The 12,785-nt window shown below is 39.7% G+C and overlaps 1 protein-coding gene across 1 annotated transcript in view; it reads left to right on the plus strand.

Annotated features, from left to right (window-relative positions):
* The window catches only part of GRIN2B (glutamate receptor, ionotropic, N-methyl D-aspartate 2B), a 678,642-nt gene that overhangs the window by 333,295 nt on the left and 332,562 nt on the right, over window positions 1-12,785 (plus strand). Inside the window, exon 3 of the mRNA XM_006866039.1 lies at window positions 10,116-10,714. Coding sequence (XP_006866101.1) covers window positions 10,116-10,714 — 599 coding nt within the window. The remainder of the gene's footprint in view (window positions 1-10,115; window positions 10,715-12,785) is intronic.

Consider the following 12,785-nt stretch of genomic DNA (forward strand, 5'->3'; position numbering starts at 1 on the left):
TGAATCCTGCAGCTGCTCTGTGGGAGAAAGATGTGGCTGTCTATGCACATAAAGATTGTTGCTGTTGTTAAGTATCATCAAGTCAGTTCTGACCCATAGCGACCCTATGTAGAGTTTCCAAGCAGCGGCGGCTGCTGAGTTTGAACCTCCAACTTTAAGGTTCAAACAGACTTGCAGTCCAACACATTAACCCACAGCACCACACAGCCTTGGAAATCCTATGGGGCAGTTCTATCACCTGTCTGATTGCTACTTGGAGTGGACCCAACAACAGGGGGTTGCTTATAACCCTCCAGGAGCTGTATAATGGTCTCTGGGATCTGAAATATGAAGAGCCTTGTAGATAACTCTCAATGTCAATAGTTTGATTCTCAGTGTGGAAATCTGATGACTGGAACAAGTTCAGGAGGGAGACTCAGTAAAGGAAGAAAAAGAGGCACAATTTAAAGACAAAGCAAGATGTCTTCCAAAAGAACCCTTTACCACAAGGATACTGGGTTCTTCTGGAGTTGTTTTAGTTATCCAGATGACTTCTGTTTGTGGATTACTAAAAACCCAGTGCTCTCCTTTCTATGCAAAGATTTAAAGAGAAGAATGGTCTGGCATTTAACAAGCAGGGACGATCATGATTCTCTACCAGTAAGATTCCATTGTGAGTTTTGGACATAATATTTCTGATTAATAGTAGGCTGCAGAACATCAAAACAACAAAAACCTAACACTGTCGAAGCCAACCCTATCTGCCTCTAGCCTTGTTGTTGTTGTTAAGTGCTGTTGAGTTGGTTCTGACTCATAGCAACCCTGAATAAGGTTTCAGAGGAGCAGATGGTGGGTTTGAACTGTCTGTCTTGTGGTTAGCAATTCAGTGCTAATCCTACAGCACCACACCAGGAGTTTTGATGTTGTTAAGTTCCATCAAGTTAGTTCTGACTCATAGTGATCCTCTATAAGGTTTCCAAGGAGCAGCTGGTGGGTTTGAACCACAGACCTTGAATTCCAAACTGACCTTGCAGTCCAGTGCTTTAATGCCACAGTGCCACACCAGGAGGCTTGTTGTTGTTGTCGTTAGGTACCATCGAGTTGGTACCAACTCATAGAGACCCTGTGTACAACAGAACAAAACACTGCCTGGTCCTGAGCCAACCTCACAATTTTTGCCACGCTTGAGTCCATTGATGCTGCCACTTGGCCAATCCATCTCGCTGGGGGTCTACCTCTTTTTCTCCGACCCTCCACCCTACCAAACATGATATCCTTCTCCATCAACTGGTCCCTACTGACAATATGTCCAAAGTATGAGAGACGAAGTCTGGTCATCTTGGCCTCCAAGGAACACTCTGGCTGCACTTCTTCCAACACAGATCTGTTTGTTCTTTTGGCAGCCCATGGCACTTTCAATATTCTCCTCCAACACCATAACTCAAAAGCATCAATTTTTCTATGATCTTCCTTATTCACTGTCCAACTTTCACATGCATTTGAAATATTAAAATTATTGAAAATAAGTTATTGAAAGTACCATGGCTTGGATCAGGCAGACCTTAATCCTTAAGCTGACATCTTTGCTCTTCAACACTTTGAAAAGGTCTTGTGCAGCAAATTTGCCTAATGCAATACATCATTTGATTTCTTGACTGCTGCTTCTGTGAGAATGGTATGGAAGCAGAATTTCCAGTTGCCAAAGGAAGTGGTCTCCTGGGATGAGTTCAAAAAGAAAATGCTTTCCATTATTTTGAGTGAGGAAAGAGTTTTTTCTCACCCATATTCTGTTTCTACTCTGTGTTCAGTGTGAAAAGAGTAAAGAAGGAATAACCAGGAGTTCTTTTCTGGGCCAGGCATAACCCTGACTTCCCAGCCCACCATTCCACACTAGTCTTCTAGAGCTGGTGGTAGTGGAGAAAGTTTTCTGTGAGGAATTTCAATTTTGCAGCAGTCATAGATCCTCCTGAAGTCCAAATTTAAAAGAACAGGAAGATTTCCTCTATTCATATAAAAAGAGAAGGAACTAAGAGAGAAATCAGATTTATCCAATGTTAAACTATTTTAATATAGTTTAACAAGATCACATTCCCTACTATAATAGTCAAGTTGTATAGAGTTCACCTGCATTCAATATTGCCTTGCTCATCATCAAATATAAGAAGTGTCTGCTCTGTAGAAATTGGGTCCCCTTTCCACCTCTTACCATCCTTGTAACCACCAAAGAATGTTTTCTCTGTGCGTACCTCTTCTTTTATTTTTATAAAAGATTATACAATGTTTTTCCTTTTGTGGTTGATTTATTTCACCCAGCTTAATGTTTTCCAAATTCATCCACTTTATGTTTTGTGAACTCCTCATTTTTCTTTACAATTGTATGTTATTTCATTGTATGTATTTGTTTATCCAGTTATTTGATGGTGGGCACATAAGTTATTTACATATTTTTGTTCTTGTGAATAATGATATAATGAACATAGTATACATATATCTATTCGTGTCACTGTTGTGATCTCTAGGGTATATACTTGTTAGATGCCATTGAGTTGGTACCAACTCATAGCGACCCTCTATGCACAACAGAAGGCAACACTGCTTTGTCCTGTACCATCCTTAAAATTGTTGCCACACTTGAGCCCATAGATGCTGCCACTGTGCCTATCCATATCACTGGGGTCTTCCTCTTTTTCTATGACCCTCTACCTTACCAAACAAGAGATCCCTCTTCAGTGACTGGTCTCTCCTGACTATAGGTCCGAAGTATGAGAGACGAAGTCTGGTCATCCTGGCTTCCAAGGAACACTCTGACTATATTTCTTCCAACACAGATCTGTTTGTTCTTTTGGCAGTCCATGGTACTTTCAATATTCTCCTCCAACACCATAACTCAAATGCATCAATTCTTCTAGGGCCTTCCTTATTCAGTGTCCAACTTTTGCATCCATATGAGGCTATTGAAAATACTTTGGTTTGCATCAGGCACACCTTAGTCCTCAAACTGACATCTTTGTTCTTTAACACATTAAAGAGGTCTTGTGCAGCACATTTGTCCAATGCAATACATCATTTGATTTCCTGACTGCTGCTTCCATGAGAGTTGATTGTTGATCTGAGCAAAATGAAGTCTTTGACAACTTCAATCTTTTCTCCATTTATATGGGTGTTATTTATTGGTCCAATCGTGAGGACTTTTGTTTTGTCTACATTGAAGTGCAACCCATACCGAAGTCTGGTCTTTGATTTCATCAATAAGTATTTTAAGTCCTCTTGACTTTCAGCAAGCAAGGTTATATCATCTGCATATTGCAAGCTGTTAATGAGTCTTCCTCCAATCCAGATGTCATGTTTTTCTCCATATAATCCAGCTTCTCAAATTATTTGTTTAGCACACAGATTGAATAAGTATGGTGAAAGAATACAACCCTGGCACACATCTTTCCTAATTTTAAACCGTTCAGTGTTGGGCTTTTTTTTTTTTTTTTGAGGAAACACCACACAATTTTCCATAGTGGTTATATCATTTTACAATCCATCTAGCAGTGAATCAGGGTTCCAGTGTACTCACAACCTTGGTGGTGGTGGTTATGTGCCATGGAGTCGGTTCTGACTCATAGCGACCCTATACAGGGTTTCTGAGGCTGTAAATCTTTACGGGAGCAGAAAGCCTCATCTTTCTCCTACGGAACAGCCGGTAGTTTCAAACTGCTGACCCTGAGGTTAGCATCCCAATTCGTAACCACTATACTGCCAGAGCTCCTTACCCACAACCTTGCTTGGCATTAAATGTTTTTTGTTTTTTTGATACAATCTTTAACATATTTTGAGTTACTTTTTACGTGAGACATGCTCTTTTTGTTAAGTGCTGTCAAGGCAGTTCTGACTCACAGTGACCCTGTATATGGTTTCTGAGGTGTGCCTGGTGGGTTTCAATTGCTGACCTTGGGGCTCAAACTGACTTTACTGCCCAATGCATTACCCTGCAACGCCATCCTGTTTAATTTTTCTGCAACTGGAAATCCAGTTTTGCAAGCATTATTTATGAAACAGCCTGATTCTTCCCTATTGAATTCTGAGTAGTTGTCAAAGTTCAGTTACCCATAAATGGATGGATTTATCTCTGAGATTTCAGTTCTATTGCATTGACAGTCTATGTATCTGCCATCAAACTAGTACCAAGCTGTTTTGATTACTGTGGGTGTATGATTTGTTTTGAAATTGGGAAGTGTGAAACCTCCTACTTTGTTCTTCTTCAGTGTTGCTTTGGCTATTTCCTTTCCATGTGAAGTTGGTAATCAGGTTTTCCATTTCAGTAAAAAATGATGTAGGAGTTTGGTTCGGGATTATATTACATCTATATATTGCTTTGGGTGTTATTGATATTTTTACAATGTTAAGTCATCCTATCCATAAGCATGGAATTTTCTTCCATTTGTGTAGGTCTCTTAGTTTCTAATCGGGCTGCGAACTGCAAGGTCAGCAGTTCGAAACTACTAGCTGTTCTGCAGGAGAAAGATGAGGCTTTCTGTTCCCATAAAGATTTACAGCGTCTGAAACCCTGTACAGGGTCGCTAAGAGTCAGAACCGACTCCAAGGCACATAACAACAACAACTCTGTTTCTAGCAGTGGTGTTTTACAGTTTTCATTGTATATGTCTTTAAAATCCCTAGTTAGATTTATTCTTAGATATATTATCCTTGTGGGGGCTATTGATTGGTAGTGGTATTTTTTTCTTAATTTTATTTTTGGGGCTTCTCCTTGTTAGTATAAAGGAATTCAGCTGGTTTTTATGTGTCTGTCTTGTATTTGACACTTTAATGAATCTTTTTATTAATTCTAATAACTTTCTAGTAAAATCTTTTTATTTCTATGTATGTTGTTGTTAAGTGCCATCGAGTCAGTACCGACCCATAGCAACCTTATACATAGCAGAACGAATGTATAGGATGATGTTATCTGTGAATAAGATAGTTTAGAAGTCTTTCTTTACAATTTGGATGCATTTTATTTCTCTTTCTTGTCTTATTGCTCAGGCTAGGACATACAGTGTATAATAAGAGTGGTAATATTTTACAATATTGAATAAAAGTAGTGATAGTGTGAAATTCTGTTATACATTTCCCACCTTTTGATTGGGATACTTCTATAGAATTCTTGACCTAAATTTTCACTATTGGTAGCTGGGCACCATCTATTTTTTTCTGGTCTTGTGGCTAAGGAAACTATTATACATGGAAACTGAGGAATGAAGAAAGCATATCCAGGAGTGAATGATTAACTATGTCAAATGCTACTTATAGGTAAAGATGACTGTGTATTAGTATTAGAGTTAGTAGTATCAATATTGCCACTGCCTTTCATAGAGAACTTTCATTGGAGGATTGTTGTTGTTAAGTGCTGTTGAGTCAGTTCTGACTCATAGCCACCAGTATAGGTTTTCCAAGGAGCAGCTGGTGAGTTTGAAACACCGACCATATGGTTTAAACTGACCTTTTGATCCAGTGTTTTGTGCACACTAGGACTCCCATTGGAGGATAGAGGTATTAAAAAAAAAAAAAAAAAAGGATGAGGCTGTGGAGACCAATAGGATTAGAGATAAGGATGTGGTGGGGGAAAGGTGGAGCCATATCCACTTTATCCTTTCTTATTCTTACCACAAGCCAGCTTTCCTCACAAAATATCTAGCAGTATCTTTAGAAGCTCAGTTATAGTTGTTGGAGAATTTAAAAAAGAAGTCTGTTGTGTTATTAAGTGCTGTTGCGTTGGTTCTGACTCATAGCGACCCTATATAGGTTTTTGGAGAAGCAGTTAGTGAACCTCTGACCTTACAGCTCAAACCAACCTTATGGTCTGGTACTTATCCTACAAACGCCACACCAGGACTCCAAAAGAAGCCTAAGAGACTGGAAAGGGGCCCTGGTAGCATAGTGGATTACGAGTTGGGCTGCTAACTGTAAGGTCAGCAGTTTGAATCTACTTGTTGCTCTACAGGAGAAAGATGAGACTTTGTATTCCCATAAAGATTTACAGCCTTGGAAGCCCTATATAGGGTTGTTATGAGTTGTAACCAACTCAGTGGCACACAAGCACAACAACCACCAAGAGACGGAGGGTCAGGTTGACATTTAATAGGTTGGTTTTCTTTTAAACTCAGTCTCATTAGCATGGGCTCATTTGCTTAGATCCCATGGGTTGTTGTGTGTTTTTTTTAAGGCTACCTCTCACTATGTATTTGAATCAGCTGTAGTTTCAACTGTCGATGGAACTTTGCGTGTATCAAGAACCTCCTTTTAATAAGATATGTTAATTTATCACAAGATAGTCAGGATGCCTTTATCCTAAGCCTGCACATCTTAAGGTATATTTGAATGCTTTTGTTGCTCTACTATATCTACTAGGTTGTAGGCACTACACTGAAAATAATATGTTTCATTTGAGAATTCTAAGAATCCTCTTTGGCACTGTGGATAACAAGTAAAAGAAATGGGTATTTCTTTAGGGGAATTGTCCTATCATTGGCTGTCCTTTCTTGTTGTGGTTCTTTGTAGGCCTCTGGAAAGTCTTTGAATAATTAAGTTTTTGTTGTCCTGGATTCCTATAATAACCTAAGGACAAGGTCAGCTGAGCCTGTAGAAGTCTTAGAAAAGTCTGGTCATAGTGTGGAAAGAACATAAACTTTATAATTATTCTCTTCTGAATTCCATTCCCATACTCACCCATATTTGATGCCTCCTTATATCAAATCAAGTCTATTCAGTTCAGTTCCTATAGTTTATTCTAGTCTATTGTGACTCATAGTAACCCTATAGAACAGAATAGAACTGCTCCATAGGGTTTCTGAGTCAGAACCGACTTGATGGTACTTAGCAACAACAATGATAATAGAGTTTCTGAGAAGATGAATCTTTTTTTTTTTTTAAGATCAGTCTTTACAGGAGTAGACAGCCTTATCTTTCTCCCATGGAGATGCTGACAGGTTTGAGCTATCAACTCTTTGGTTAGCAGCTCATTGCTTAATCCTTTGCTTCATCAGTGCTCACAGGTTAAAGGGCATGGTCCTCCAGATGTAAACTCTGTAACAGACTTCAGATACCAGCCATAAGTTTGGGGATTCCTACAGCACTTCTTTTGTCTGCTGGCTACAAATTTAGGGGTTCCTTCTCCTCCTCAGGATGTCAGTTGTAAGCTTAGCTATTCTTAGGACCCCTCACATCTGACCTTTTGGCTCCCACTACTCTCTTGGGTTCAGTTACTGACTAGAATAACGCCCAGAACTCAGGAATGATATATACTTTCAATTATAGTTTTATTAAAGCAAAAAAAATAAACATGAAGAGACACATAAGACAAGATGTGGAAGGGTTCCCACATGGCACTTCGATGACTCAAAAAGGGACTTGCTGCCCTCCTTTGAGAATAAATGTTTATCACCAACAAAGAAATCATGGAGCTTCCATGCCTAGAACCTTTACTGGGGCCTCATTAAGTAGGCACAGTGAATTGAATCATTGGTCATATGGTGGAACTCAAACCCTAGGCCCCCTCCTCTGACGTCAGGCCCATATATAATGCAGTTTTTCCTGCCTGGCCACTCCTACCCAAGAGTTACCTTACTAACATAAACCCTCAGATTTAGAGAACTTATATATAAAAAAAGACATTATAATCACAGAGAAAATTCTAAGGCTTTAGAGGTTTTTCTCAAGAACCAAGTACAAAGATCAAATTCTTGGGGTAAAGTTAATTGCAAACCCACATCCACTCTCTCTACTTTTCTGAATCCTGTGCCCTATATATGTTTGAATCAAGGGAGGGAACTATGATAAACACAATTATGCCAAAATAGGAAGAATCACCCCCAAATGCCCAAGCATCTACTTTTTCATTCTGGGTAGCTCTCATTCTGGGAGACGTGAAAAGTTAAATCCATGCAGAGTGAACCAGACTGTGGCAGAGCCAAGGGATTGGCATCTTTTATTGCTGAATCAAGGTAGTTGGATACCAGCTGGATATTTTCCAACCTCTGTTTTTTAAAAATACTGGGTCTCCAAAAAATACTCAGCTGTACAACCATATAGATCCTAAATTTAAAAATCATCATATAATTTTGTTAAAAGCCCCCAGTCTCTTGTAATTACACTAGAGTTCTGCTCTGCCCTTTTGGGGAAGACTAGCATACGTTTGTTACTTGAGTTGCTCTAATATGGAAATGAGCCATTAGGTAGAAGATAGGGGCATTGACTAAAAAGAGAGATACCATGACTCAGGAGGAAATCGGGAAAAAATGGGCAGAGAGAGGAAGACAAGGCTGAGGGTGTCTTCATTTCGTGATCTCAGATTCTTCTAGCTATAAGGTGGGGAGATAACATGGCTTAACAGCTCAGAACAGCAGGTGAAATACAGCCCAAACTGGGAAAATTCAAAATGGCTTCTCCTTCAAAAGGAGAGAGTAAATGGAAAATTCTCAGAATCGACAGAGGAGGCTTAATACACAAGCCAGACTGAGATCTGTGGTTATTTTATAGGTAAGACAAAGAGCAGTATTCTATATGTTCTAAAATAGAGCGTAATCATATAGGTCTTTTAACTTCTCTCCTAGATAACTATTTGAATCTAACCCTAACTTGTACAACTCATTATCATAGAAGAAACTAGAAATCAAACTACATGTGTTATTAACAACTATAGAAATGACTGCTAACTGGGCAGCTAATGCAAAGTCGATGATTCAAACCCACCAGCCACTCCATGTGATTAAGACGAGGTTGACTGCTTCCATAAAGAGTCTTGGAAACCCTATGGAGTATTTCTTCTTCTGTATTCTATAGGGTTGCTGTAACTTGATGGCAGTGAGTTTTGTTACTGTTATCTTCATAGAAAACCTACTGACCCAATCTTATATTCATATTCATACCTGAGTACCACCACTGCTGGGCCAGTGTACCTATACTACTTCCATGGGCTAGATTTAAGGGTAGATTGATGACATTTTGGAGTATTCACATTGTGGTTGAGTAATAACCATCTGTTATTGAGAAATCAAAAAAGCTTAGAGAATGGAAGAGAAAGAGAGTATGTGTGTGTGTGTGTGTGTGTGTGTGTGTGTGTGTGTGTGTGTAACTCAATGTATCAGCAAAATCTGACCTGAACTGACATGAGGCTATTAAGAGTTTTTATCCATTTTATGTGATTCATCAGATATTTTGTTGCTGAAGTTGATTTTTAATGCTCTCTGAGGCTCAGCGGTCCTAAGAATCAGATATTGTTGTTGTTGTTGTTAGCTTTGGGTTTTAGCTTCCAACTCATGAAGTCCTGATGTGAAATTGTAAGATAAGCCCTGGACTGCTAACCACAAGGTCGATGGTTCAGACCCATCAGCTGTTCTTCAGAAACCCTATACAGGGTCTCTGTGAGTTGGAACCCACTCAATAGCACTTAGCAACAATACAACAATAGCATGGTGACACAATTCACAATGCAACAAAATGCTGCCTGGTCCTATGCCATCCCCATGATCAGTTATGGATCAGACTGTTGCGATTCACAGGGTTTTCAGTGGCTGGTTTTCAGAAGTAGATTACCAGGCCTTTCTGCTTCTGCCATCTTATTCTGCATTTTGCTGAAACCTATTTAGCATCATAGCAGTACACAAGTCTCCTCTGATAGACAGGTGGTGGCTGCACAGCAACTGGGCACATGGCTGGGAATTGAACCCTTGTCTCTTGCATGGAAGACAAGAATTCTACCATTGAACCACCAGTGCTCCCCAGAAATAGTATTGTTGTTGTTGTTAAGTGCCGTTCAGTCGATTCCAATTCATAGCGACCCTGTATAGGGTTTCCAGTGAAAAGCTGGTGGATTTGAACTGCTGACCTTGTGGTTCACAGTCCAATTTTGATCCACATAGAGGGCTTATAAGCCTATGTTGATTGTCTCTGTCGTTTAGGAGATGGTGTCAATAAGGAAGGCATTACAGTGTTTGTAATTCAAACATAATTGATCTTAATGGTGTTCTGTAAAAAAGTAAATGAACAGAAACCTTTGTATCCATTGTTTTTGAAACTGTCTCTTACCATCTTTGGTTTGATTTTTCTCTCTCTTTGTCTTCTGTTTTGTTTTTAAACGTTCACTGTTCTAGGATGAATCCTCCATGTTCTTCCAGTTTGGCCCATCAATTGAACAACAAGCTTCTGTGATGCTCAACATCATGGAGGAGTATGACTGGTACATCTTTTCTATCGTCACCACCTACTTCCCTGGATACCAGGACTTTGTCAACAAGATTCGCAGCACCATCGAGAATAGCTTCGTGGGCTGGGAGTTGGAGGAAGTTCTCCTGCTGGACATGTCCTTGGATGATGGAGATTCTAAGATCCAGAACCAGCTTAAGAAACTCCAAAGCCCCATCATTCTCCTTTATTGTACGAAGGAAGAAGCTACGTACATCTTTGAAGTAGCTAACTCAGTAGGGCTGACTGGTTATGGCTATACATGGATTGTCCCGAGTTTGGTGGCAGGGGATACAGACACAGTGCCCTCGGAGTTCCCCACTGGGCTCATCTCTGTATCGTACGATGAGTGGGACTACGGCCTTCCTGCCAGAGTGAGGGATGGAATTGCCATAATCACCACCGCGGCTTCTGACATGCTTTCTGAACACAGCTTCATCCCCGAACCCAAGAGCAGTTGCTACAACACCCATGAGAAGAGAATCTACCAGTCCAATATGCTGAATAGGTGAGTGTGCAACAGAGGGTACATTGATGGGAAAGGTCGGAGGAGATCTTCAGAGAATGGGCTTGATGGTGTAGAAACTGGGAAGGGCAACTCAAGATGGTAGCAGTTTGGAGGCTGACCTTTGAGATGGCAGTTGTTAACAATGATGGTAGGAGTGTTTCAAATTCAAATCTTGCTGTGCTGTGTTCCTAGGTTAAGAAAAACAGCAATAACACAAGCAACATTATACTTACTGAGTACTATGACCTAGATGCTACTCTAAATTTTGTATATCTGATGCTATTTAATGCTTAAAACAACAACCCTTTTAGGTAGGATTTAAAATATGTTTTCATTTTACCATATAAGAGAACAAGGCTATTGGGGAATGAGTCCAAAGCCATACTACAGGTAAGTGGTTCGGCTAGGATTGAACCCCAGGGTATCAGACCACCAGCTACTTTATCACTATGCAGTTGACTTTGGAGCAAGGGAGAACCAATCCATTTAACCTATGAAATGTTATCTTGCTGTTAGGGAATGGAGAATAGGTCTGTAGCTATCTCAGGAGATTTTTTTCCCTTAAAGGAAGTGACTTGATTTGGATCTCAGAACCTATTCTTCCTCTCGCTCTTGCTCCTTTAAATCAATGGAAGCAACTTTCAGCTGATGCTTTGACCTCACTTCACCTCTTATAACACAATCACTATTGTTGCACAGCATCCTACGGGTATAGTGGGACTGTGTGGGGTAGATGATTCCGTACTCTGCTTTTGTGGTTTATCACCTGTATAAACCTTCTATATATGCACAAAGTAAAAATTCAAACAATACAGACAGCATAACGAAGAAAGTGAAAAATCACTCTAAATCTGACTAACTGAAGATAGTCATCATTGAAATAATTAGTGAACATCCTTCCAGACATCTCTTTGTGCACATAGACATATATGGATATTGTTACTGTTATAAAGTGCATTGAGTCAGTTCTGACTCATAACCACCCTATATATGGTTTCTGAGACTTTAAATCTTTGCAGGAGCAGAAAGCTTCATTTTCCTTGTGCAGAGCAGTTAGTGAGTTTGAACCATCAACCTTGTGGTTTGCAGTCCAGTGTTTATCGTACAGTGCCACCATGCTCCTATATGGATATGTTGCTGTTACGTGACTTCAAGTCAGTTCTGACTCTTAGCGACCCTGTAAATTTAACTATAGATGCTATTCAGTAACTGCCTTTCTTTCATTTAACAATATGTTTTGGAGATCTATATAAAATGTTTTATGAACTGTATCAGACATATATGGACCCTGGGGTGGTGCTCTAGGATAAGCAGTGAGGTCAACAATTCAAATCCACAAACCAGCCATTGTCAGAAACCCTATTCTGGGATCTCTATTCTGGAGCTCTATGATCAGAAGCAACTCAATTGTATACAGCAGCAACAATAACATAGCAGACATATAGAAATGCATTCTGGAAAATGTAATGCAGTCTCAGCCACCATTTAGCTAAAGAACAAAACATTAAAATGTGTATTCCGGGAACGTTAAAGTACATGCAGTAAAGTTGTTTCCTACTTATTCTTGATTAACTTCTAAAAGAGAGTTGGACTATAGTCTAGGCTAACTTCTTTAGGGTTGAATCCAAACCCAGTCTTTTCTTTAGCTGTATCTGTGATCCAATCCTCATATTCTCACACCTATTCTTAGTTGTTAAACCTTTTTTGGGGAAGACTTTATTAGTTTTCCTTTGATATCTCTGGTAGTTTCTTTCAGGCTTCCTCTACCCCTTTCTTAAACATGAGGGGACTTCAAAAAGTCCTTGATAAAATTCCATTATCTTTTCATTTCCTTTTTCCATAAACTTTTTGAAGTCTAATAATATGGTGCCTCTCAGGATTCTGTTCTACACCCTCTTCTCTTTTCCTCCATGGTCAAGGATGTCATTGTTGTTGTTAGGTGCCATCGAGTCAGTACCAACTCATAGAGACCCTATGCACAACAGAACAAAACACTGCCTGGTCCCGGGCCAACCTCACAATTGTTGCCATGCTTGAGCCCATTGATGCTGCTACTGTGCCAATCCATCTC

The sequence above is a fragment of the Chrysochloris asiatica genome, unplaced genomic scaffold (genome assembly GCF_000296735.1).
Source record: "Chrysochloris asiatica unplaced genomic scaffold, ChrAsi1.0 scaffold00086, whole genome shotgun sequence".
NCBI classification, from domain to species: Eukaryota; Metazoa; Chordata; class Mammalia; order Afrosoricida; family Chrysochloridae; genus Chrysochloris; species Chrysochloris asiatica.